Here is a 26,559-nt window from a genome sequence, read left to right as displayed (position 1 = left end):
TTGCAAAAAGAAAAAAAAAAACAGACAAAATTAATGAGACCGGTCTGATCCGGTTTAATTATATATGATGGTTGAACCTCTATAACCGGCTTACTCACAAACATTTTTAGTTTTTTACCGTTGCTGGTCGATCGCTATATACCGTTGATGATGGTGATGAGGTTTGATTTCAAAGCTCATGAAACGCATCAATGTCGATCTCCGTCTTCTCCATTTTCCGGAATTCAGAAAATTTCAAACTCGAAAAGTAACTTCTTCCGTACCCAAACTGGAACTTGATCAAAAAAATTCACCAAAGGAGACAGCTTTCATGCTTGGTCAGGTACTTGACACTTACCCAGATCTCAAAACGCTTAGAACAGTCCACTCCAGAATCATTTCAGAAGATCTACGCTACAATTCTTCTCTAGGCGTTAAACTTATGAGAGCTTATGCTTCTCTAAAAGATGTGGCAACAGCACGCAAGGTGTTCGACGAAATTCCTGAGAGAAACGTAATTATCATTAATGTTATGATCAGAAGCTATGTTAATAATGGGTTTTACCGTGAAGGTATTCAAGTGTTTGGGACGATGTGTAGTTGTCATGTTAAACCTGATCATTACACTTTCCCGTGTGTTCTAAAGGCATGTTCTTGCTCTGGGAATATTGTCATTGGGAAGAAAATTCATGGGTCTGCTACAAAAGTTGGGCTCTCTTCGACTTTGTTTGTTGGGAATGGTTTAGTTTCTATGTATGGAAAGTGTGGATTTTTATCTGAAGCAAGGCTTGTACTTGATGAGATGTCTAGGAGAGATGTGGTCTCTTGGAACTCGTTAGTTGCTGGGTATGCGCAAAATCAGAGATTTGATGATGCTTTGGAAGTTTGTAGGGAAATGGAATCTGTGAAGATAAGCCACGATGCTGGCACCATGGCTAGTCTGTTACCAGCAGTGAGTAACACTACAACTGAAAACGTTATGTATGTTAAAGATATGTTTTTTAAAATGGGGAAAAAGAGTTTGGTTTCATGGAATGTGATGATCGGTGTGTATATGAAAAACGCGATGCCTGTTGAAGCCGTGGAGTTGTATTCCGGAATGGAGGCTGATGGGTTCGAACCTGATGCAGTCTCGATCACAAGTGTGTTACCTGCTTGTGGAGATACATCTGCTCTGTCTCTTGGTAAGAAAATCCATGGATACATTGAGAGAAAGAAGCTGATACCGAATCTGTTGTTAGAGAATGCACTGATTGATATGTATGCGAAATGCGGATGTTTAGACAGAGCGAGAGATGTGTTTGAGAACATGAAGTCACGTGATGTTGTGTCTTGGACAGCTATGATTTCAGCTTATGGATTCAGCGGAAGAGGCTGTGACGCAGTGGCATTGTTTTCGAAAATGCAAGATTCGGGTCTCGTCCCTGATTCAATTGCGTTTGTCACAACGCTCGCTGCTTGTAGCCACGCAGGATTACTAGAAGAAGGTAGGAGTTGTTTCAAACTCATGACAGATCATTACAAGATCACTCCTAGGTTAGAGCATTTGGCTTGTATGGTGGATCTTCTTGGCCGAGCCGGGAAAGTGAAAGAAGCCTACAAATTCATACAAGAAATGCCAATGGAACCAAACGAGAGAGTTTGGGGAGCGTTATTAGGAGCTTGCAGAGTGCATTCCAATACAGATATCGGTCTACTAGCAGCTGATAAACTTTTCCAGTTAGCACCAGAGCAATCGGGTTACTACGTATTGCTTTCTAACATTTACGCAAAGGCTGGAAGATGGGAAGAAGTGACTAACATCAGAAACATAATGAAGAGCAAAGGGTTAAAGAAGAATCCCGGAGCAAGCAATGTTGAGGTGAACAGAATAATTCATACATTCTTAGTAGGCGACAGGTCACACCCGCAATCCGCTGAGATCTACAGAGAGCTGGATGTTTTAGTAAAGAAAATGAAAGAGTTAGGTTATGTTCCTGATTCAGAATCAGCACTTCACGATGTAGAAGAAGAAGATAAAGAGACGCATTTAGCTGTTCACAGTGAGAAATTAGCCATAGTGTTTGCTCTGATGAACACAGAAGAAGAAGATAGTAATAATGCGATAAGAATAACGAAGAATCTTAGGATATGTGGAGATTGTCATGTTGCAGCTAAGCTTATCTCACAGATAACTTCTCGAGAGATCATTATCAGGGACACTAATAGATTTCATGTGTTTCGGTTTGGTGTTTGCTCTTGTGGTGACTATTGGTGAACCAAAATTAAAAATGTAACATTACGAAAAACGCAGCGTTTTGATGATAGTGAAAGTTACACTTTTTAGACAATATCTTGTTGGGTTTCGACGAATGAGAATATGACACGTCATCAATGGTAAGGAAAATTCAGCAAATAGATAGCCTAATCTGCAAATCCTTGTCCAGCTTCTGAGCTCAGAGATAGAGAGAGCGAGAGGTTAGAGATAGTAGTAGTTTTACCGATGATTGAGTCGGTTATGGCCATCCGTCTCTCCACCGGATTTTGCTCGTCAACGGCGTTACTCCGTAAGCTCTATTTCTCTCTCTGTTATATTGATTAATAGCAGAATTTATGTTCAGTTCTTCAATTCCCTCTTTATTGAGTCTTTGTTCATTCGTCTCATGCTAAATTTGCAGAGTATCGTAGTGCACCGAGCTCGGAGGAGGGAGGAAACTGCTTCCATTATGCGTCCCGCCGCGTTTTTCAGCCTCAACGTCTCAACCATATTGATGGGTACTGAATACTGATAGAATGACTTTGTTCCGTCATTAAATTGCAAAATAGTTTAGAGATTGACTTGTTGAGAGTTTTAGTTTCGTCAGGTGGATAGATTCTAGTATTTGAGTGCTTAGTGTATACTACGAGTGCAATATGTTTCTTGTCAGCTGTGAATGTTGAATTTAGTGTGAAGTGGATGTTTCTTGATTATATGATTATATAGAGATAGAGCACTAAGTTAGATGCTTCTTTAGTGAGCCGTGGAACCACCAGTAAAAGATCGATTCTTTTTAAATTTTGCTCGGATATTACAGATTCTGTATATTTTGGTTTTCTTCATATATGTAAATTCTCACATTCATATATGCACTTTTCTAGGAGTGGATTTCTGAAGTACAACAGTGACTATTTAACTAGAAAACACCTGAGGAAGAATCGAACGCAAGCCACAGCCGAGTACGTAGATTCAGCTTCAGATCCAGGAAAGCAAACTGGGAAGTCAAGGTATCATCCTTCAGAAGAAATAAGAGCCTCTTTGCCACAGAATGCCGAAGATTCCAGGCTTTCACCTGCAGAAACTACTAGAACCATCATTGAGGTGTTATATTGCGTCTTTCAATCAGCATAAGCTACTTTTTTGGTGAAAGCATTGTTGTGCCAATGGTCCAATACCTTATGTTACATGCATTGTTGCAGTCACATGTTAGTGTTTAGTAGTTTTGCTAGCTCCTATATATGGGTAGTTTCAATATTCATCTATCAATTTTCAGTAGTCCTCTATAGAATCCTCTTAGGTAGAGAAATTGTTTTTCTTGACATAGTCTACGTAAGTCTGCATTTTTGTCCATGATCCGTTTTTGGGCATCTAACATTTCCCGTAGTGTGTCTTGTCCAGGTGAACAATAAAGGAACCCTGATGCTTACAGGTTCAATTGGTGATGGAGTTCATGAGAATATTCTCTGGCCAGATATACCTTACATAACAGATCAGAATGGAAGTAAGATAAAATTTAATCATCCTTAGTTTCTGTCATTATTTAATCTACCTTAACATCGTCACGATGTAACCACCCTAATGCCCTGCAGATTTGTACTTTCAAGTAAAGGAGGATGAGGATGTCATGCAGTCCGTTACTTCTGAAAATAATTATGTGGTATGTTTCACAAGACATGCATATCCTATTTACATTATATGTATAACCAAATTGGGAATGTTCCAAGTGTTTCAAATCTAAGCTTTGTCGGATGAGAGATCTGTTCTTTTTTCTGTTACAGTAGCTAAAGCATCTATCTTCTGACGTTTTATTTTTTGTTAATTCACCATTATTTTAAACTGAAACGCACATGCATGCATCAATATGCAGCCTTCTAGCTTCAATATGTTTCTCTTGATTATATCTGACTATACTGCTCTGTGTTGTTTTTTCTTGACCTTATTCTGTACTAACCTCTAAGATGTTATGGATGCATTGCAGCAAGTTATAGTTGGTTTTGATACGATGGAGATGATCAAGGAAATGGAGCTGATGGGTCTTTCTGATAGTGACTTTGAAACTGAAGATGATGAAAGTGGAGAGGATGACAGTGAGGATACAGGAGAAGACGAAGATGAGGAGGTTTAACAAATTTTTTTATTTCATCTTTTATATTGAGTCACTAAAGAACTCTATAAGAGTAATACTTTTGCCATGTCTTAGCATGCTTCACTAGCAACCGTTTTCTTGACTTCAGGAATGGGTTGCTGTTCTAGAGGATGAAGATGAAGACGACGATGATGATGAGGATGATGATGATGATGATGATGATGATGATTCTGATTCCGATGAATCGCTGGGAGACTGGGCAAATTTGGAAACAATGAGGAGTTGCCATCCCATGTTTTTTGCAAAGAGAATGACTGAGGTTGGCTTTTAGCCTTAAATTCATTAAAAAAATGTGTTGTGATTCTTTAGAAAAATGATATTCAAGATCATTTTCAAACCTGAGGCTAAAAGAGAATGACTGAGGTTAACTTTTAAGACATTTTGTTTGTTGTCAAATTTAGGTTGCTTCAAATGATCCTGTTGATTGGATGGATCAGCCATCTGCTGGCCTTGCTATCCAGGGACTTCTGAGTCATATCTTAGTGGAAGATTATTCAGATATCCAAAAGAAACTTGCTGATAGTAATTCTACAAGTACAAACAGAAACAAGGATGCAGAAAACTTAGAAGAAAAGCTTGCAGACATTAGTAAGGCTGGTGATGAAGAATCTGACATAGATTCGTCGCAGGGTGAAAAAGAAAGAACTGTGGTGGCATTTTACAAGCTGGAGATGATTAGAATTCAGCTTATTACAGCACAAGGGGATCAGGTTTGCAACAAAGCTTTTCAACTTTTCTATCTAACTATTGTCGCATATCTGGAAAACTGTGTTAGGCTTGTTCTTGTTTTGTTTCAGAATTGTCAAATCGCATGAACCTCGTTTTCAAGCTTCACTTCTTATCTAGAATCTTCTTTTTGTTGCAAGCTTATCCTTACTAGTATCTTTTTAACTTTTGGGAACAGACTGAAGTTGAGGTGGAAGATGTCAGAAAAGCACAACCTGATGCTATTGCTCATGCATCAGCTAAAATCATAAGCCGTTTAGAAGAATCTGGTGATAAACTAACTGAAGCCCTCAAATCTCTGTGTTGGAGACATAATGGTATTCTAGCAGAGGTAAACAGCTGCAACTTAAATCTAGAAGCTCTAGTTATGAACTGGAATTCAACAGGATATTTCTGTAGGTTTTGGCTGTGGATGAGTAGATGATAGACCGTAATTCCTTTTTTGGTTGCAGGAAGTGAAGCTGATTGGGATAGATTCCTTAGGTTTTGACCTCAGGCTTTGCGCAGGAGCAAAGATTGAGTCATTGCGGTTTGCATTCTCGACAAGGGTACATCAGTTCTTTCCTTCGATCTTTTAAGATCTTGTTCCTGATCTATAATATTTTAAGAAACCGTGCTAACATATCTTGCCAATCAAAACTCTTGCAGGCAACATCAGAAGAAAATGCAGAGGGACAAATTAGAGAACTATTATTCCCGACAACGAACCAGGCGACGCAACCGAAACCGAAATGAGCAAGTCAGAAGGATTGTTGATGCTGTAGTAATCTTCTGTGACGCTGCGCAGAGAAAACAGTTCCATGAACCAAAATCCAAACAAGCAAATCAGTATGTTTTTGGAACAAATATGAACAAGTTCTTGGAGATCTAAGCAAAAGAGTAAGATCTGTGGCTTCAAGCAATTTTTCAATTGATTTTTGAACGCTGTAATTTCTTGTTAAAATTGTTCTCAAGTTTGTGGGTTACTCTGCACAAATTGGGCATTGAAGTTTCAACCCATTCTTTAGAAAATGCTTGCTTACGCTAAAATCCCCTTAAACTAGACCTCCGATCTGATATTTCTCTGAACTATCTTGTTCGAAAAATGAATGACTAAAGCGTATGAATGTTGTCAAGCTGAAAACAATGCCTCAAGAGTGACAATAACTAAAATTTTCAAACCAAAACCATCTTAAAACGCAATGCAGGAGAGTTATTACTTGTGGTATCAATTTAAGCTTACTGCGATCACCCACAAATACGGTACACAACATCTCAAATATTACATAATTATTTTTCTTTAACCAACTTATTATTGCATAAACATAAGTACATAACCGTGATCCGTGACACGCTTCGGTAGATGCAAAAGCTAGCAACTCCTCATCATGTTCGAACGCAATCTTATCGTCTTGAGGTAATGTAAACCACGGTTCAATTCCTTCACCTGCGTCTTGTCAATAGAATCATCCGCGACCCAAACCGAGGTTCTCAAAACCGAAATCGGCCTTGTAAAAGGGCATTCTATCTACACCAAATAGTCAAAATTCTCAACATATGTCTCTGTCACAGGACTATCTCATCTCATACAACCAGTACCGGCCCTGTGTATTATAAGGCCCAATACAATTTTTTTTTTTTTTCGATGGATTTTATAGAAGAAATTAAAACTTGAGACCAAATCTTAAAATTTTAAGAAACTGGGGCCTATTTTTGTAAAAATAAATAGATAAAATTTAAAAATTGAGATTAAATCTGAAAATTTCAGAAAATGGGGCCTATGGCTTCTTTAATGAACTTAACTCCACATTTATGGCTTCTTTCCACTTTAGCCAATCTGATCTTTGAGTGCACTCTAATATAGACGTGGGTTCATGATCCTCATTCATTTCAAGTGCTACCTTATATGCAAACATTTCATCGATGTCGATATCTTTGCGGTTCCATTTTATTCCAGACATGATATAATTTATTGAGATCTCATTATTATCTATCCCTTCAGGACCATGAGGATTGGCGTCCCAAATCTCTCTATTCGGTTCCTTAGGGTCTGCCGCGGCCATGTCTATGGTTTCCTTAACCTCGTTTCCTATTGCACCTTTCTTTGATTCTCGAGGATTTTTATCTTTGGAACCTATTGGTCTACCACGTTTCTTACGTGCGTTAGACTCGGTAGCAACTTCATTGATTCCCTTTTGGACATCAATACGTACTGGTGCATTACAAGCTGGTATGTACGATTTTGTAACTTTCTTTGGGTCAACAAAGGAATCCGGCAATTCATTAGCTAGCTTTTGCAAATTTATTATCTTATGGACCTCTGATTCACATGCCAGAGTCCGAGGATCTTGCCAATTTAAGGATGTTTGATTCCATGATATTTCTTCGACCAGCTTGTTCGTCTCTCCACCTAAAGTAGAAAATTCGAATTCATTAAAATGACAATCCGCGTATCTAGCCTTAAATAGATCACCCGTAGTTGGCTCTAGATACTTAATAATGGTGGGAGAATCAAATCCAACATATATTCCCATCCTCCTTTGAGGTCCCATCTTTGTTCTATGTGGTGGAGCAATCGGTACATATACGGCACACCCGAAAATCTTTAGATGGGATATGTCTGGCTCATGACCCATGAGTAATTGGGATGGTGAATATTTATGTTCACTAGATGGCTTTATGCGTATAAGCTCTGATGCATGTAAAACATCGTGTCCCCAAGCGGCTACTGGAAGCTCCGACCTCATGAGTAATGGTCGAGCTATCAATTGGATTCGTTTAATGAAAGATTCCGCTAATCCATTCTGTGTATGTACATGTGCCACGGGATGTTCCACACTTACCCCCATGGACATACAGTAGTCATTAAACGCTTGGGACGTGAATTCACCGGCATTATCTAGACGTATAGTCTTAAGCGGAAAATCTGGAAAATGGGCTCTCAGTCTTATGATCTGGGCCAACAACCTAGCAAACGCTTGGTTTCTAGAGGATAATAAACAAACATGCGACCATCTTGTCGATGCATCAATGAGGACCATGTAATATCTAAATGTCCCACATGGTGGGTGTATTGGTCCACATATATCCCCTTGTATCCTTTCCAGAAAGTTTAAGGTCTCTTTATTTACCTTAGCCGGTGATGGCCTTATAATGAGTTTCCCTTGTGAACATGCTTCACACGTGAGATTCTTAGGGATAACTCTTTTCTCTTTTAGGGTGTGCCCCCTTGAATTTATCATAAGCTTACACATCATACTATGACCCGGATGGCCAAGCCGGTCATGCCATAAAGTGAATTTCTCGATGAACTCTTTGTTCATTGCCATATTAGCTTCGATCATATCGATTTTAGCATAGTAGAGACCAGTGGATAATGCGGGTATAGTCTCTAGGACTTTCTTATGTCCTTGGGTGATCTCAATTATATTTAGGAATTCTTTGTTCCCTTCACCCTTTGTTTCAATATGGAAACCATTCAATCTTATATCTTTGAAACTTAATAAGCTCCTCTTCGAGCTGGGTGAATATAGGGCATCGCTTATTTCAAGATGCGTGCCCTTAGGTAAAAGAATATGGGCTTGACCGTGGCCCTCAATAAGACTAGCTATACCCGCTATGGTGCTAATATTGGCATTTTTCAATGTTAGATTTAGGAAATATCTCTTGTCTTTCAAAATTGTGTGGCTTGATCCACTATCCACCACAAATATGTTCTTGTCCTCAGCCATTTCTAATATGGACAAGAATCATGTTTTAAACATAAAATAATATCAAATAAATTCAAGGAGATAACAATTAATGAACACATAAAACGGCAAAGAAAACATAGAGGTTTTGATGTCGAATTCAGATTTATCAACTTGATTCTTTTAGGCAATCAGAATTTTCATACTCCATTAGACTATCTTGATCATGTTTACCATCTTTATAGACCAAATGGGCTTTAGGATTCTTCCTTTTTACACTCTCTTAATAGAGGTCACAACGATGTTTGGGAGTCCTACATATCTTAGCCCAATGGTTCCCCATTCCACATCTATGGCACACTGATTTGGTCGAGTGTTGTGGTTTATAAATACCACAGCCTCCTCGCCCTCGACCATGGCCAAAATTGGGTCTACAACCACGGTTATAGTGGTTCCCACGGCCGGATGAGTTATAGTAGCCACAACCACGTCCTTTCCATCCACCACGGTCACGGCTGTGTGGTCTATCACTCTGTACGTGGTTAGATTCTTTGGATTCTTTCTTATCCTCTGCGGCCTTATTGGCATCAAGTAATGGGGTTAATCCGTGAGGTCTTAATTTACTGTATCTCATCAGTAAGTCATTATTTTGCTCAGCTAGCAATAGACTCATCCACAGACTTATAGTTCCTGGATTCTGAGACTCTCAATAAGATGGTGGCTAATAATTAATATTTCCTTGTATCTATCTTTCTCACTTGGCATTATTTCCTTATGTGATACATTCACCAAGTCCTTTTGAGTTTAGGATAATCTTAGTATTCATTGCCCATTTTAAATAATTATCTCCTCTGATATTTAGGACAGTAAAATACAAGTTGTAATTCAACATCTACAAGCAAAAAGGGTTTTGAGTCAAGATCATGTAATCGTTAATGTCATGCGGTATTTAAGACCGAATCATGAATCGATTTACTTAAGGATTTGACTTTCCTCTTAGGATTAAATTTCCTCTTTTAGGGATTTCCTATTTCGATTAAGTTTTAGGTTTTCCTATATTGATTAGGATTATGATTTCCTATTTTAATTAGGGTTTATAGATTTTCTATTTTGAATAGAATTAAGGATTTTCCTATTTACAATAGGATTTAAGATTTTCCTATTTAGAATAGGATTTAGGGTTTTTTAGAAATTTCTATTTTGATTAGGATTTTAGATTTTTTTTTTTTATAGGTTTTTTCTTTTTACTTAGGTTTTCCTATTTTATTTAGGATTAAGCTTTCTCTAGGGTTTTGGTTTCTAGGGTTCATGCGATATGAGAGTTTTATTTCTAACAATTTATGCATGCAACCAATCATAGAAAAAATCAATCTAAACAACCTAAGCAACCTCAATCAATCGGATTTATTAACTTAGAATTATAGGGATTCGATTTAAGTTTCTTTCAACAATACGATTTAGGTTTTGAATCAATAACTCTCCTAAGAACAAGCGAGCAAAGCAAGCAATAGCAAACACTTTGATTCAAACAATATCCGATTTTTAGGGTTGCGATTTCTTTAGGTTCAAGTTCGATGTTGGACTTTAGGTTTTAGGGTTTCGGATTTTACCTTTCACCTTATGAGGTTGTACGGATATGAACCGAGAGCTAAAGACCTCGGTTTTCGAACTTGATCACGAACGTTGGGAGCTTGGAGGAATCGCGAGCACCTATTGATCCGATCGTAAGCTTATGAGCGAGGCGGACTTAGGTTTTGTGTGAAGGATTTTTCGAATTAGGGTTAGGGATCGTTAAGAGCAAGTCGTGCTGATAACGTGTTATGAATCTCGTGTATTCTTATTGATTAATGAATGAGGTTACAACTTATATATATACACAATAGGGGAGACAAATCCCAATTGGACTAGGAAACACTAAAGCCCACTAAGACTAACATAAACCGTCTTTGGCCTTGGTCGGTTGGGCGAGTCTTCTAGAAGCTAGACATGGGCCTTCTAGAACATGGACATGGGCCACGGTTATGGAGTCCATCCGTTATGTGGTTTACAACAAAACCTACTTATTTTGGTTGTCCATAGATAAAACACAGGATGGTTGATGTTCCAAGACTCTCCTTTACATAGAGGCTTTGACTCGGTTTACATCAATGAAATCTAACGATTCTGGTTTACGTAAACCATGTCACTCTCATTTAATTAATACTTTCACGCTTTCAGGATCTCTAATACTGTTTCTGGCGCTCTCTTACTCACTTCTTATGTATCTCTTAAATTCTCTACCATTGATATTTTTTCTTCAGGTAATATTTGCATCCTATTTATCTTTAGTTTTGAAGGGAATTGATCTATGATTTAGACGTATATGACAACTTTTCATCAAGTGAGAACCGTTAGACCACTACCTTGATTATTTGAAGTTGTTTTTTTGCCATCAATTATATGATTGTAGTAAAAAAAAATGATTTTTTTGTGTTCATAACTTTTTAAGAAACTGGTGATATGAGAATTGAGAGATGAAGATCGAAAAACCTGAAGCCGTTTTCAGAAAATTTGGGATCTGCATGACAAATTTGGCAACAAATATGGTATATATCCCACTTACGGTCCCAATCTTATGTTTCTTTATCCCTATCTTGGTATCTCAAATCGACATTCTTAAGTTATTTATTTGATTTTCATAGCTTTGGAAAAAATGGATTGTTGAAATTTGTCTTTGACGAATTTGAAAATTATGTTTTTGTGTGTTCTTGGTCATGGACAACAAGCTGTGTATGAACAGATTTTAATGGTGAATGAGCGGTTGTTGCAGACCGATTTGGTTATTCCAATGAAAAACAAAAAGATCAAGTTTTCCAAGCGGTGGTGGTTCAAGTATAAATCTGTGGAAGAGGGTATAAAGAGACCGTTTTCTTCCAATCTGTGTATGATTTGCTATTTTGCGGTGTGGCATTGTTGGAAGAGCAAGACCATGTCACATACTCGTTTCTTCTCATTCCAATTCTTCCAACAAATGAGAAACTTAACGATTTGGTGGTGGAGTAAACATCCAGAACCTATCTTGGTCTTTAAGTGGGTGATTAATATTTTTGGGGGTTAAAAAGAGTTCAGGCCTGCAATGCAATCATGGATCATATGAAGAGGCTGTCACATGAATACTATGAAGAGGCTATCACAGAAAGGTCATTATAGTCTCTGTTCATTAACGTCAAATGTTTTCTGTTGGTCTCAGTTCAATATGGCAAGCTGCGGTACAAATCATGTGTTAATGTCATTATGCAACAAAGTCTTTCTCTTTAAAACTTTGAGGTTCAAGGTTTTTCGAAGGGGAAGGATTTGATACAGAAAAATAGAAGAGTGGCTGACGTGGAAGAATGAAGGAACATGATTGGTGGAAGCTTGAATGATGCGTTGGCAGAGTTTGATTGGCTGAAGGAAGATGAGAGCAAGAGGAAGATATAGAGAGCCTCGAGAGATCAGTTGCAGAGAAATCATTTTTAGTTGTATCTTTTCTTCTTCTTCTTAGTTTGTTATGAGATTATGGTGTTGTACTCATCTAGATCGAGATCTCTCTGTTAGATCTTCGTCATTTGAGATATCGGCTCGCGTTTTATGAACGTTAGTTCGATTTGGTTCCGGTTACAATTTGTATTGAAGCATTGGTGAATTTGTTCTTTATCATGGAGATCTCTTCAAACCCTAGCCTACGAAGAGGTCCGATCCTCCGGGGGACTGGAAGAATGAATCTACAGCTCTCATCCGATGAATCTCATGTTTGTGTACACAGATTGGAAGATGATACTGGTCGATTTGAGGAATCCGCCTCATGATTCCGCTTAGGATTTAGTTGATTTTGGTGAACGCAAGTGGATGGATATGGTTATTGGTCATTCCTTGCTCGTGGTGATTATGGTGAATCAGCTTCTCCACCTCACTTGTGATAGAAATGTTGATCTCTTCATTATTTGGTTGTCAGTTCTTATGATTTTAATGAGCTCATTGTTGTTTTAAGATGTCCAATTTGTGTCTTTTTTCTCTGAGAATGATGATGATGATGACCATAGCGATCTTGGTTTGGTGTTCTCTCTCTTTGATGCAGGACAGCTATGGGTGCTAGACTTTGTCCCTGGGGAAGTCAAGGCACACCAAAGTGGTGGTCAAGTAGAGGAATTTCTGCAAACTTACCTTCACCAATCCCTTCCCGCATTTAAAGTCACGTTCTTTCTGTTGTTCTTGGTGTTTGTCTACCCACTCGACTGTTTGTTCACAGCTTAGTAGTTCCATTTACGGTTAATGTTCCAAATTGATATCCACACGAAAGCAGATATATATACTGCTCACTTTGAAATCTCGGGTGAACGTTAGTTACTATATATGTGGTGTATAACATCTCTCTGATTTAGCTGTTGTTGCAGATGCAAGGGCACTTTTTGGTGTGTTTTTTTTGGCATGTATGAGAGTAAAACCGCATCTGCATATATAGTTAACTGGAGTTAAATAGTATGCTTATATGATCTCTTCTAGCTGATTATGTTACACCTAACCTAGTGGCTAGTGCCACTCAAACATTTTTTTTGGATTCTAGATGGCTTGTGGATCATAGGGTCGAAATTGGGTCCTCAAGATCGTTATTTGAGTGGATTAAGCACTTGGCAGCCACCTCAATACTCTAGAGATCCGGAGACTCAGAGACATGGGCCTTTAAGCTTGTCAGGTCTGTCCAAATGGTCAACTCTTACAGGTTTCTTTCCCCTTATATGAACCAATGACCATAACTGTAGTATGACCTTCCTCAAGATTTTTCCTTTATTCACATGGTTTCTCACTTGCCCCATTGCAGGGAGCCTTCATACTGGTCATTGCTAGATAATCTACCAAAAGACTCAAAAATCTCTTTTGTGAATGCAGAAAAAGAAGTGACCGATGGGACCACGATACAACCAATGCGGCTTGATACAATTGCTACTTAATTCTAAAAAAATTGATTACTACTAATGCTATTCTGGTTCGCCTCTTTCGCTAGCTATATGCGGATCAGCAACCACACCCTAGCTTCCCTTCTTCCTTCATCTGTTCAAAACCGTGGTAAGCTTTGTCTAAAGCTTGTAATTTAGTTTCATGTATTTAGTCATCAGAAGATATAAGCTGGAACTCTATTTCTGCTATTGTCTGGTAGTGTGAAGTGATATGTTGTTCCTGATGCAATCCTTTTCTTCAAATTCTCAATTTGAAATCATTTCAACTTTTTTAAAAATTTGGTGTTTTTTTTTTTTTTTCTCAATCTAGCAGTGAATTACTAATATGAGTAATGATTAGGATATCGTAAATGCATAGTGCAAGTTTTGGTGGAATTGTAGTCGAGGAGAAAGACAAGAGAGCCAAAGGAAGATAATGTGACTCTTGGACCTGCTGTTCGTGAAGGTGAGCAACTCTTCACATCTTTGCTTTCATTCAACGATAAGTGGCTTCTAGTGTCGTTTTTAATTTTCTGAGCAAACTAAAGCTTTTATATACATAGTCCTGAGTTTTGTGTATCTGCAATTACAGCACATGACTGATTTGTCTGGACGGGAAACCCGTGTTCGCATCACTGGTAAGCAAGCATCTGTCAAAGTTCTCTAGTGAGCATTTTCTTAACTTGGATGCGGTAGTGTCTAATATTTTGAACCTTGTAGTCTCTAGTGAGTAGTGTGAGTTCAGCTATCTTGAGTATCTGCTCTTTAAGACCTTAGAGGAATCGTTTGATCGATATCGTTGTTGATACTTGCCTTGTTCTTGACTACAAAAATGGCTGCTAATAGAACCAAGTTAGATACAGTAGTTTCTGGTATTATGGTCATTTCTATTGGGTGTGAGCTGAAGTGTCTTTATTCTTTGTTCTTTCGAGGAGTCTCTCTATTTATCTGTGTAGAAAATAGCATTGTTCTTGAATACAGAATTGGCTGATGAACTACTGTTTTGATTTCAACTGCTACAGGTGGAATGAAGGTGAAAGCCGACAGGGATGAGAGTCTGCACCGTATTTGCAGATATGCTTGCTGCACAAAATGTCGCTTAGCGATGCAAGGTACATGCCAAGAAACTGCATGACCAAGCTGATAATTTGATAAGCCTATTGTAAATGTAATTGATTTTTGTGAAATACATTAACGCAACACAGGATCGGAACCACTGCCATACATCCATCTAGAATTGTTGAATTGCATCTTTCAGTGAATAAATCACTAACATTGTTCTTGTTTTTCCTCAGAGGATGTGACTCCAATCCCAAACGACAGACCCGCAGAAAGGGTGGCAGAAGAGGAGAGTTTTTTTTTTGGCGTCGCTGGATCCTCTTATGGGCTCTACTCTCAATGTTTCATAATTGTTCTTTCTTTCTTAAGAGTTTTGAATTTACTATGCTTTATTATAGTATCAACTCTGAACAGCTTTGGATCTTCTGTTATATGCTAAGATATTCAAAATTGGTACTCAATTTATCTCATGAACATCTTGGATTTTTACTGAGCTATATTGGCATGAGACTATTTGAAATGGAATGGCTCTCAGGATTTCTTGTTTGCTTTGACCCTAGACTACGAAATTTTCAATCGGAACTTGTCAATCGTCTCGATTCATCCAGAAGAAGCTGAAAAAGTAAAAAAAAAAAAAAAAAAAAAAATGGATCTGAATAATGTGGCGTCTTTGGAACTTGGAAGGATAGAAACGATTACTTATATAGAGAATTGTCTTTGGAAGCCACCGTTAAAGAGATGGGAGACATGGATGAATGAGTGGACTTTTAAAGTCAAGCTACTACATGGCATGGAAATCATACCCTGATCATACGATCCAACAATAAGTGTAGAGTGAGATGGATTCTTAGAGACAACTAATTATGGCTTGGTGAGATTGGTTTCTCGGTTATCGGATTCAGAGGCTGATGCGTTGAGATGAACAATTTTGCACATCAGAAACCTAGACTAACGAGAGGTGTGGTCTTCCAAAGTCAAACACAAACCCTAATACTCCAAAAATCTCGGTCAATTTGGTTGACTCTCTCGAGTTAATGTGAAATGCTTCCCGAATCTCCTCCTGTAACTGATCAGAAGGGTTTTCTGATATAAGGGTAGGAACATCCTGTGACCTACATAATAGAAGAGAAACCAAAGTGCAATAAAAGAGCTTAAACATATAGAAGATGTTTTAAGACAATGGAGACAAGAAGTTGCCTCAGAACTGGCTCCAATTCAAACAGACTTAAAACTAATCTAATTAAACATCCACCACATAAGAGTTAAGAGACTGAAACAAGAGCATTCCTGCATCCACAAGCCTTCTCACTAAGACACCGTCCTGTTCCAACATTGTTATTTTGATAATCTATTCAGTCCTGTCTTGTGCCCTCCAATTTGTTTGTACCTCCTCCCACATCATTCTATTCATCACAAGCTCCTCATTTAAAACCGAACTTCTATAATTAGCCTTCCCATCCCTATTGAGTTTATATCTCCTGCTTTCCAAACTCTTCAGCAACTGCCTAACATAACAAGCAGCTCTTTCACGTTCAGCTATGAGGCCGGACCACTGACTTGGATGAGAATCAAAGGACGGGAGTCCGCTCCAAAGTAAGTCATATTTTTCCTTCAGCTTCTTATTGAATTCGCGAACTTGAGCGTGCCCCCGAATAAGAGGATTCAAGAAGAAAACTAGTTGAACTCCTTGTAAAATTCCATTAATACGCTCGAGCTGACAAAGAATCAACCAACCAAACTCAATTTCAATGTATGTGATAAGAAATGGATCGGAAGAACTTGTAAATTTTTCTTAGATTGTTTACCTCAAGTAGTATCTCACTAAGAGATGGATGAGACTGGAATGCATGGAAATTTGTTTTTTGATAAAAATACTTTCGATGCTTCACATTCAACAAAGACTGTAGAAAAACAAGTAAAGGAGTATGTCAATTTATGAAAAAATACTGGAAGTTGAATGAAAAATATAACAATCAGTGACCAACCTTTTCCAAAGCATCCATGGAAGTCTCACATCTTAGCAAATTGTACTGTTGCTCATGATTTAGATTATCTATCCATTGACGTCTCACAGTGTTTCCAATGGGGTGATGATACATCCACCAAGTTACTTCGGATTCTAGAGCAGGAAAGAGAAGTGGGAGTGTGGAGGATGGACGCTCCATCTTCTCGGCAAGTGACCATATGAAGCCATAAGGATCCCTAACTTTGGCTTTGACACCTCGGCAAGCTTCTACTTGGGAGATATTTCCCACTTCCACTCCTCCGGCTTTCTTAAAAGCCTCTAAAGACGAGTTAACATCAACCGTGACCACCTCTACTGTACTCCCAGACGTAACACGAGCATCATCCCTGTTAAAACAAAAAGTTTCGATTCTTAGAACACAAACAAATTATTCAGTTTTTAGCAATTCGCAAAGGAAGAGGTGCATTCCGGTCACGTGGCAGAGGAGTTTGTTTATCTACTTGCTTTAGTTTTGAGTTTGACTTGGTATATCCCTATTCTTCTGGAGTTAGTTTGTTAGCAATTTCAGTAGTACTCGTAGCTAATCGTGGATTAAATAAATTATTCAGTTTTCGCAATTCACACAGACCTTGTTCAACAAAACTGGGAAAAAAATAATAATTACTTACCCAACAGCATCAGCCATGCATATCACAATCCTAGCATTAGCAATCGTCAATTCCACCCAGCGCGAGATTATTTGACCACCAGCACCTTTTAATTCTTTTATGTCTGTCACTGTTGCCGAAAACAGCCTTTCGTAATAACCCATAGCTTCACTAACATCATTCGCATTCTTCACAACCACAATGACCAAACCGGTGAGTTTCTCTACAGTCACGATATTCTCCATCTAAGAAAATTAAAGAAAAGAGAACAATGAGAGAAGAAATCTGTCTGTGCAATTTCACCAAAAGCTTGGTGCTTCGCAGTTAGGGGTGGGCATTCGGGTATGCGGGTCGGGTTCGGGTAAAACCCGATCGGGTACGGATCTTTCGGATAGAGGAGTTTAGGACCCAATAGGGTAAATCTAAAATATCGGTTCGGTTTCGGTTCGGGTCTAATCGGGTTCGGGTCGGTTCGGGTTTAGATTTTTAGAACCGCTAAATACCCGAAAAAATCGGGCACCCATCGGGTTCGGGTATTTTATACCCAAATACCCAAAATTTTACCAAATACCCAAATTTTACCCGAAATTATACTCTAATATCCGAATTTTATCCGCAATTTTACTCAAATATCCGAGTTTCACCCAAAAATTTATCCGAATAACCGGAATTTTGTCCAAATATTTAAAAAATTTACAAGCATCTCGCGTATTTATATATTTAGTCTTAAATATATAAATATAAGTGCATTTAATTTTTGGTAATTACTCTCGGTTATTTGGATATAAATGTATTTAGCTCAAATATTACATATATATAAAGTTTTTATATGTATAAGTATAAGTAATTTCGGGTAATCGGGTACCCGTTCGGGTATCGGGTTCGGATCGGGTTTTACCCTATACCCACGGGTACGACAATACAAGACCCAATAGGGTAAATAGCTAATACCCGTACCCGCCCCGAACCGGTTTTTTTCGGGTCGGTTTCGGTTCGGGTACTCGGGTACGGTTTTTTTGCCCAAGCCTATTCGCAGTAATCACAATTCACAATCAATTTTAAACTAGTTTTATCAAGAATTTGATTGTGAAATCAATTCAAATTATTTAAGAATGCAATATGAAAATAACTGTAATCTACAAGCCATTTGCCTAAACCTATGAGATTGTGTAAAAAAAAAAAAATCCAATTAAACACACAAATCCAGAAAAATAACTCGATCACGAACCAGCAATTCGATCAAAACCCTGGAAACTCCCCTAAGAAATACCTCAAATCGGAAATGAATGACGAAATTCAACAAGATCGCATTGAGAGAAATCTAAAAAAAGCGTTAAAAAAAAACTCATCCACGTACGAGTTCAATGGAGCTTAGACATCGACGATACAAGGAAACTGGAAAATCCCCTCTTGACAGCCGAAGGTGATTCCTAACCTAGGCGAGCATTTATCTGTTCCCGTTTTTCTAATGGGCCTTTACTAATTGGATTTACAAAGTTTGATCCATAATCATTTGCCATAATTTGGTAGAATGGACTTGTTTTTTTTTTCCCTCTTTCTGTTGTCCATAGTAAACAAAAACCCAACAACTTTTCTTATCTCAGCATTTTATATTTTATATAATATGAGAAGGTTTTCTTCTAACTTTTCATACCATTGCGACATTTGGCACTCACTTTTGGTGATATTTGTCCTTCTTCATTTCATTAATGTTTGTTTTAATTTATTTAAAATCCTTAGTTTTGAAAGTTTGTGCCTACAATTTAATTCCAAAAAAGATATTTCTCTTATCCTATTGATACATTTGACATGTATTTAAATTGAAATTTGTATCTAATTTGTTTTGCCAAAATTATTATCTACTTAAAATCACCACTTCTTCATCTGATTCAAAATGATGGATCAGTAAAATTTTAACTTCACAAAATATTAGTACATTTTTTAAACTTCTCATAATATTAGTACATTTGGCATCTATTTTTAAATTTAATTGTTTTCCTCATTTTTCTATCTTACATAATATTTTAATATCTCCATAAAATACATTTCTAATCTTTTCTAATTTGTCTCTTTTTTTTTCTTCTTTCCAATCTAACTTTTTTTATAAAAACAATTTCTCTTTTTTTTTCTTCTTTCCAATCTAACTTTTTTTATAAAAAAAATTTCTCTTTTTTTTTTCTTCTTTCCAATCTAACTTTTTTTAAAAAAAAATTTACAACACCAATTTATTCTCACACGTTACAACTCCAAGTTGGAGTATTTATTTAGAATTTTTATTACACAATACATTTAATGTATTTATATAGTATAATATAATTTACTTGAATTATTAAATTTAATATTTCATCCCATATATTGTTTTATAAATGTCTCAGTGAATAAAATTCTAACTTATATAACAGTCAATATAATTTTAATAAAGAAATATAGTAGAGTGCATTATATTAATGTATTGCTCCATGTGTTACGCCTTCTCTTAAAATAAATGTTTGCAACGAATTTTCTTCTCCAGTAACGCTTTTCATGTGGCTTCTAATACCGAAATATATTAGTGTTTTTTTTTTTGTTCTGGAATTAGTTACCCAAAGTAAAACCCACAAATGAACTTATTAAAACATATGTAATGTCAAATAAGTCTAAATTGATGCATTAGTGATTAGGCTAATAGATAACCACAATAACTCTAATTAATTCAAACCAAACATTAAATCCAATTAATTCACAAACATGTACGCTAAGTCTACTTTTATATATTACCCATTCACTTCTTATGGAACTTTCTACCATTCTTTTTTTCCGGCTTTTCTAATGGGCCTTTACTAATTGGATTTACAAAGTTTGATCCATAATCATTTGCCAGACCGACTTAATTTGGTAGAATGGACTTGTTTTTTTTTTCCCTCTTTCTGTTGTCCATAGTAAACAAAAACCCAACAACTTTTCTTATCTCAGCATTTTAAATAAGCGACAAATATTGAATTTTTTGAAATCGTATTTACTGCAATTAAACTATAATCCCCATAATTTCATGGTTAGACATAAAAAAAAAAAATTAATCTCATCTCAAACATCCTTCTATTTTTCTTATGCTTTTTTTTTTTTTTCTATTTATCACTTCTTACGAATCATCGACTCCATTCACTTCTTTTGGAACTCTCTACCATTTTTTTTTCGGTTCTTCTTCTTGTAAGATTGCATATTATTATTATTTATTATTTTTTTTTGTATGAATGTAAGAATATATTCACCAAAAAATAACTGTTTTACAATGAATGCATCTTAAAAGCTAAAATATTGAAATATTATTTTGAAAGAGGAATTAAAAACTTGAACAAGGTGACTAATGGCTACGAAGTCGGAACCATAATTTCAGTGCCGGCCCTTCCATAAAGCACGTAAGGCATATGCTTGAGGCCACAATATGTTTAAGTAGTTTTAAGGGCCACATGATGTATTGGTAATTTGGTCAAATTGGTATAGTGACTCTTTAATCCACGTCTACTTTGAATATAATTTAAGTTCCATTAATATTTTTTTCAAAAGAATTTTTGTTTTCAAGTTTCTTTCTTGGATACTTATACCATTTTCAGTAATTTTATTATTTTTAATAGTTAAAAAACACACCAGTAAAAATTTGTATTAGGCAAGAAGTTAAACTACATAACTTCAAATGATGTAATGTGCCTCTAGGTATATATATATATATATTTTGAAACAAATTAAGTCATTTTCTAATTATTTAAATATAAATTTTTAATAGTGTTAATTATAGTTTAAGAAATTATGCTACAAGAGCAATGCAGAGATCAAAATTTGACTGGGTGTCGATCGATACACCCCTGTTATCGGTCGACACCGATATCTGACGGCAAATTAATTTCACGTATCTTTGAAGATTTGCAGAATCACCCCAGAAAACTTCATTTGAGAGAGTAGTCAATAGGGTAATTTGACTCATATCAGACTTGATGAGTCGACACACATGTTTTCATGGTAAAATATCCAATGTCTTGGAGTATATCCTTGTGGTAAATGCATAAAGACCTCCTCATCCATATCACCATGGGGAAATGCATTGGTGACATCCAATTATGAATAGTAGGTAAAACAAGCATTAACCTTACGGAAGTGAGCTTAGCCACATGACAAAAATATCAAGACAATCAACTCCTTCTTGTTGTGTATAACCTTTTGCAACGAAGCGAGCCTTGTATCGCTCAATAAACCCATCAGACTTATACTTGATCTATACATTTATTTACATCCAACGCATGTTTTCCATCAGGCAAAGAGAAACTTCTCCAAGTAGATGTACTCACAAGAGCATCCAATTCCATGTTAATTGCATCAAGCCAATGTCGCAACAAGACTATCTCTTTATGTGAGTTGGTTCTTTCTCAGCAAGAATGGCCAAACAGAACAGACGATATTTATGAAAGAGTTTATCGTAAGATAAATAAGCAGAGAGAAGATGAGCAGTACCATGAAGAGAAGGAGAAGGCTTTTTTTTTTTTTTTTGTTTTGTAATAAAGAGAGCTATGATACTGTGAAAGATAACTAGGAGCATGAGTCTCTCTCTACGAATTTCGTTAATTTCTTACACTGGCCCGATTTGAGACCAACAAAATTTATTATTTTATATTGTTTATTAATTTATCGAGTATTAATTTATAGAGGTTTAACTGTATATGAGACAATTGGGAAAGTAAACTAGCTTATACTTTTTAGTACTTAACAAAATTCAGATGTATGTATGACAAAGTAAATAGAATAATTTATGAAATTCTTTTGGTTTGGTTAATATAGTTTGGTTTAGTTATTTTGTGGTTTATTTTGGTTATTGCATTTGATTTAGTATTTCAAGAAAATGAAAATCTATTACGGAGTACTACTATTTTCTGTATTTCATATTTGTTTGCTCAGATGATCTTCCTCCGTTTGTTTCCTCAAATCTGATTGAATTTTTCATCTTCTTCGACTTGATTCGAAGATATCAACAAATCATCTTCATCGATCGAGCTCTGATCTTTTCTTTTGATTTCGAGATCTATCTATTGTTCTGACTCATTTTGCACACAAACAAAAAAAATCTATTGTTTTCACTTGAATTTTCTGTTTCTATCAGAATGATTTGAGCACAAAACGAAAACAGAAATTCAAATTCAAACATGGGACAAATTTTGCTGAAGATTTCATCACCCCAAGGCCGGCATTGCATTTGATATCATGGCTGTTTCTACTCGCGTGATGCTGATAAGCCCATGGGAGCTAATTTTAGAAGAAGAGAAGAGTCTTCTAGTGAAGATTAGGAGGTTTGTACAAGTAGAGATACTCTGTTGTTTTGTAATCGGATTTTTGATAAGAAATATTTAGATTTATAGTTATCAAATTGGTGGGTCGAGGAGATTCTTGTGCTTTCCGGTGACCGTTTTGAAATCCATGGATGGAAGATCGATCGATTTGTTCCGCATCATTTCTCAGAATTGCAGAAATTGAATCTTCATCGAGGCTGGGACGAGTTGATGAGGGATGCATTATTGTTGCGGTTTTGGGAATGACGAAGAATAGTTGCTTCTAGACTCGAAAACAACTTTGATTCCAGGGACAAAATTGATTGGCGCAGCAGAACCAAATCTGAGCTGGTCAAGATTCTACTTTGAAACTTTGTCATACGTCTGCGTTCATGGAGCTCCACCAACTATATCCGAGGAGGAAGTTCATATACACATCCGAGGAGAAAAGACAAACTATACAGAAGAATCAAGACTGGTTCAATACTGAGAGTGATGTAGTGAGTTGGGGGAGAAGAACAAGGGTGCAAAATTGCTTATCCTTCCCAAACTTAAGTGGTTTGATCTGGCTGTTCAAGGAAATATTAAACAGGGACAGATATTTCAACAAGATGTCTAGGAAGCTGCTGTTCCAATACAGTTTGGTAATTCGACAAAGTTGGCTGATGCTTTGGATGTGTGAGGACAACTACAAGTCCGTAGTTTCGGTATTTTACATAAATCTGAGCAGCAGAGTGCATTGTAGGAGAATTGCTGACCTGCGGTTGTTGCATCTGGTTGACAAATTTGTTTCGTTGTCTCACATATCCACAGATATCAATGACAATCAAATTGAGATAAGATTTTCCTGCTGTTACTCGGAAAGACTATCAAAGGCTGAACGGGAAATCACTGTCCCTCATACTCTTTGAGTATTAACCGACACTTGGGAGTGTACAGACATTATACTATTCTTTCGGGATAGAATGAGAATCAATGTTCAGCTGTATGGAGCTGACTTGCACCCGAATTTTGAGCAGTTGAAAGCAGCAATGTCTCGCGTAATGATGTCGATTCAAGAGCACATGTTGTGCAACGACAGACATGAATCAAGAAGAATCAAACAGATTATTTCTGGTGATGAGATGTCTCACGTAAAGCACATATGGAGGAAATCTAAGCAATTGCAAACAGTTTCAGACTTGGGAGTTTTGTTGGGACAGTGTTGTAATCAACCTTTAGTGATGAAAATTATGCATATTCAGCTTGGGAACAACAAAGAAACAAGGCAGAAATGGCGCAGCATGAAGTCACCAAGCTTGCGAAAATCGAATTTGACATGAAGCAGAATGTGTCTCAAGAAACATATAGACAGATTCTAGCAGTGCTTGAGCATATTACTGGAAGTAGAAGTCACAATGGATACAAAGTGCACCAAGGGAACAGTGTTTGATAGAGGTAGAAATCGGCAAAAGAGACAGACACAAAAATGTTTGCCTTCCCGGGAAGTTACGTACAAATGTCCTTGCGGGTTGGTTCAGACGTGAGTATATCCTATTTACATTATACGTATAGCCAAATGGGGAATGTACCAAGTGTTTCGAATCCAAGCTTTGTCTGATGAGGGATCTGTTATTTTTTCTGTTATAGTAGCTAAAACATCCATCTTGTGACCTTTTCTTTTTTTGTTAATCACCATTATTTTAAATCAAAACGCACATGGATGCATCAATATGGGCCTTCTAGCTTCAATATGTTTCTCTTGATTATAACTGACTATACTGCTCTGTGTAGTTTTTTCTCTAACTTATTCTGTACTAACCTTTACGACGTTGTGGATGCATTGCAGCAAGTTATAGTAGGTTTTGATACGATGGAGATGATCAAGGAAATGGAGCTGATGGGTCTTTCTGATAGTGACTTTGAAACTGAAGATGATGAAAGTGGAGAAGATGACAGTGAGGATACAGGAGAAGACGAATATGAGGAGGTTTAACAAAAAATTTTATTTCATCTTTTATACTGAGTCACTAAAGAACTCTATAAGAGGAATACTTTTGCCATGTCTTAGCATGCTTCACTAGCAACCGTTTTCTTGACTTCAGGAATGGGTTGCTGTTCTAGAGGATGATGATGATGATGATGAATCGCTGGCAGACTGGGCAAATTTGGAAACAATGAGGAGTTGCCATCCCATGTTTTTTTTTTTAAAGAGAATGACTGAGGTTGACTTTTAGCCTTAAATTCATAAAAAAATGTGTTGTGATTCTTTATAAAAACGATATGCAAGATCATTTTCAAACCTGAGGCTAAAAGAGAATGACTGAGGTTAACTTTTAAGACATTTGTTGGTTGTCAAATTTAGGTTGCTTCAGATGATCTTGTTGATTGGATGGATCAGCCGTCTGCTGGCCTTGCTATCCAGGGAATTCTGAGTCATATCTTAGTGGAAGATTATTCAGATATCCAAAGGAAACTTGCTGATAACAATTCTACAAGTACGAACAGAAACAAGGATGCAGAAAACTTAGAAGAAAAGCTTGCAGACATTAGTAAGGCATGTGGTGAAGAATCTGACATAGATTCATCGCAGGGTGAAAAAGAAAGAACTGTGGTGGCATTTTACAAGCTGGAGATGATAAGAATTCAGCTTATTACACCACAAGCTGGAGGTGATAAGAATTCAGCTTATTATAGATTCTTCTTTTTGTTGCAAGCTTATGCTTACTAGTGTCTTTTTAACTTTTGGGAACAGACTGAAGTTGAGGTGGAAGATGTCAGAAAAGCACAACCTGATGTTATTGCTCATGCATCAGCTGGAATCATAAGCCGTTTAGAAGAATCTGGTGATAAAGTAACTGAAGCCCTCAAATCTCTGTGTTGGAGACATAATGGTATTCAAGCAGAGGTAAACAGCTGCAACTTAACTCTAGAAGCTCTAGTAATGAACTGGTATTCAACAGGATATTTCTGTAGGTTTTGGTTGTGTACGAATATATGATCGACCGTAATTCTTTTTTGGCTGTAGGAAGTGAAGCTGATTGGGGTAGATTCCCTAGGTTTTGACCTCAGGCTTTGCGCAGGAGCAAAAATTGAGTCATTTCGGTTTGCATTCTTGACAAGGGTACATCGGTTCTTTCCTTCGGTCTTTTAGATTTTGTTCCTGATCCATGATATCTATGAAACAGTGTGGACAGAATAAATGACGGTATTACAACATTTGAAGCCTCTGAAAACTCTTGCAGGCAACATCAGAAGACAATGCAGAGGGACGAATAAGAGAGCTATTATTCCCGTAAAAAAACTCATGGAAGCAACAGAAACCGAAATGAACAAGTCAGTAGAAGTGTTGATGCCTGTAGTAATCTTCCGTGAAGCTGCGCAGAGAAAACAGTTCCATAAACAAAAGAATTAAAATGCCAATGCATATGTTTGTGGAACAAACATAAACAAGTTCGTAGAGATCTAAGCCCAAGAGTAAAATCTGTGGCTTCAAGCAAATTTTCAATTGATTTCTGAACGCTGTAGTTTTGTGTTAAAATTGGTTTCAAGTTTGTGGGTTACTCTGCACAAATTGGGCATTGAAGTTTCAACCCATTCTTTAGAAAATCCTTGCTTATGCCAAAATCCCCTTAAACCAGACTTCTGATCTGATATTTCTCGAACTATCTTGATCCCTTGGGTTATTCCAGCCTATCTGGTTTCTTTGGCTCTAATCGAAAAATGACTTAAGTGTATGAATGTCATTCTGTTTTCAAGAATGACAGTAACTCCAATTATCAAACCAAAACCATCCTCAAACGCAATGCAGGAGAGTTATTTGTGGTATCAATTCTGCTGTACTATTACATAATCCTTTTTCATTAACCAACTTATTGTTGCAGAAACATAACTGTATTCTTATTATCAA

At 36.9% G+C, this 26,559-nt stretch overlaps 4 protein-coding genes and 1 long non-coding RNA gene across 13 annotated transcripts; 4 read left to right on the top strand and 1 right to left on the bottom strand.

The window, feature by feature from the left end:
* Positions 1-90: 90 nt before the first annotated feature.
* LOC110228443 (putative pentatricopeptide repeat-containing protein At3g49142) lies at positions 91-2,309 on the top strand. The gene has a single exon (XM_021026006.1). The coding sequence runs from the start codon at positions 179-181 to the stop codon at positions 2,234-2,236; it is 2,058 nt and encodes a 685-aa protein (XP_020881665.1). The 5' UTR covers positions 91-178; the 3' UTR covers positions 2,237-2,309.
* A 59-nt stretch (positions 2,310-2,368) lies between these two features.
* Positions 2,369-6,197, top strand: LOC9313719 (uncharacterized protein At3g49140). Its single transcript, XM_021026007.1, has 11 exons — positions 2,369-2,525; positions 2,637-2,733; positions 3,097-3,316; positions 3,614-3,716; positions 3,805-3,872; positions 4,194-4,334; positions 4,450-4,620; positions 4,763-5,071; positions 5,266-5,418; positions 5,540-5,635; positions 5,736-6,197. Exons 1-11 carry the CDS (start codon positions 2,462-2,464, stop codon positions 5,820-5,822), a joined length of 1,509 nt encoding a protein of 502 aa, XP_020881666.1. The 5' UTR covers positions 2,369-2,461; the 3' UTR covers positions 5,823-6,197.
* A 5,917-nt stretch (positions 6,198-12,114) lies between these two features.
* Positions 12,115-15,257, top strand: LOC9312020. Of its 8 annotated transcripts, XR_002331990.1 has the most exons (8): positions 12,230-12,664; positions 12,852-13,252; positions 13,338-13,466; positions 13,661-13,837; positions 14,069-14,173; positions 14,300-14,345; positions 14,730-14,819; positions 15,003-15,257. It is a non-coding gene; the product is annotated as an uncharacterized LOC9312020 (long non-coding RNA). The 8 variants fall into 8 exon arrangements; XR_002331994.1 differs by having other exon boundaries at positions 12,115-12,664; positions 12,852-13,466; positions 14,039-14,173; XR_002331993.1 differs by having other exon boundaries at positions 12,116-12,664; positions 12,852-13,466; positions 14,042-14,173.
* Positions 15,258-15,901: 644 nt separating this feature from the next.
* On the bottom strand, positions 15,902-18,892 carry LOC9313718. 2 transcript variants are annotated; one of them, XM_021026008.1, is made up of 5 exons: positions 18,737-18,892; positions 17,401-17,624; positions 16,752-17,118; positions 16,572-16,667; positions 15,902-16,480 (listed from the first exon to the last, which is right to left on the bottom strand). In XM_021026008.1, the coding sequence occupies exons 2-5, from the start codon at positions 17,622-17,624 to the stop codon at positions 16,115-16,117; spliced, it is 1,053 nt and encodes a 350-aa protein (XP_020881667.1). In that variant the 5' UTR covers positions 18,737-18,892; the 3' UTR covers positions 15,902-16,114. The 2 variants fall into 2 exon arrangements, with proteins under 2 accessions (XP_020881667.1, XP_020881668.1); XM_021026009.1 differs by lacking the exon at positions 18,737-18,892 and adding an exon at positions 18,650-18,736.
* Positions 18,893-22,281: 3,389 nt separating this feature from the next.
* Positions 22,282-25,500, top strand: LOC9312019 (uncharacterized protein At3g49140). Its single transcript, XM_021026011.1, has 5 exons — positions 22,282-24,192; positions 24,499-24,639; positions 24,755-24,874; positions 25,015-25,321; positions 25,405-25,500. The coding sequence occupies exons 1-5, from the start codon at positions 24,139-24,141 to the stop codon at positions 25,407-25,409; spliced, it is 627 nt and encodes a 208-aa protein (XP_020881670.1). The 5' UTR covers positions 22,282-24,138; the 3' UTR covers positions 25,410-25,500.
* Positions 25,501-26,559: the final 1,059 nt, after the last annotated feature.

The sequence above is a fragment of the Arabidopsis lyrata genome (assembly GCF_000004255.2).
Source record: "Arabidopsis lyrata subsp. lyrata unplaced genomic scaffold ARALYscaffold_5, whole genome shotgun sequence".
Classification (NCBI taxonomy): Eukaryota; Viridiplantae; Streptophyta; class Magnoliopsida; order Brassicales; family Brassicaceae; genus Arabidopsis; species Arabidopsis lyrata.
The sequence above is the reverse complement of the archived record's forward strand: the minus strand, read 5'-3'. Positions and strand labels throughout refer to the sequence as shown.

Coding starts and splice junctions, on each gene's coding strand:
- LOC9312019 (XM_021026011.1), top strand. CDS start 24,139: ATGTTTGCCTTCCCGGGAAGTTACGTACAAATGTCCTTGCGGGTTGGT. Junction 24,640..24,754: donor GAGAAGACGAATATGAGGAG/GTTTAACAAAAA, acceptor TCTTGACTTCAG/GAATGGGTTGCTGTTCTAGA. Junction 24,875..25,014: donor TTTTAAAGAGAATGACTGAG/GTTGACTTTTAG, acceptor TGTCAAATTTAG/GTTGCTTCAGATGATCTTGT.
- LOC9313719 (XM_021026007.1), top strand. CDS start 2,462: ATGATTGAGTCGGTTATGGCCATCCGTCTCTCCACCGGATTTTGCTCG. Junction 3,717..3,804: donor CATAACAGATCAGAATGGAA/GTAAGATAAAAT, acceptor AATGCCCTGCAG/ATTTGTACTTTCAAGTAAAG. Junction 3,873..4,193: donor CTTCTGAAAATAATTATGTG/GTATGTTTCACA, acceptor GATGCATTGCAG/CAAGTTATAGTTGGTTTTGA.
- LOC9313718 (XM_021026008.1), bottom strand. CDS start 17,624: ATGGAGAATATCGTGACTGTAGAGAAACTCACCGGTTTGGTCATTGTG. Junction 16,668..16,751: donor CCATGGATGCTTTGGAAAAG/GTTGGTCACTGA, acceptor GTTTTTCTACAG/TCTTTGTTGAATGTGAAGCA. Junction 16,481..16,571: donor TTAGTGAGATACTACTTGAG/GTAAACAATCTA, acceptor ATTCTTTGTCAG/CTCGAGCGTATTAATGGAAT.
- LOC110228443 (XM_021026006.1), top strand. CDS start 179: ATGAAACGCATCAATGTCGATCTCCGTCTTCTCCATTTTCCGGAATTC.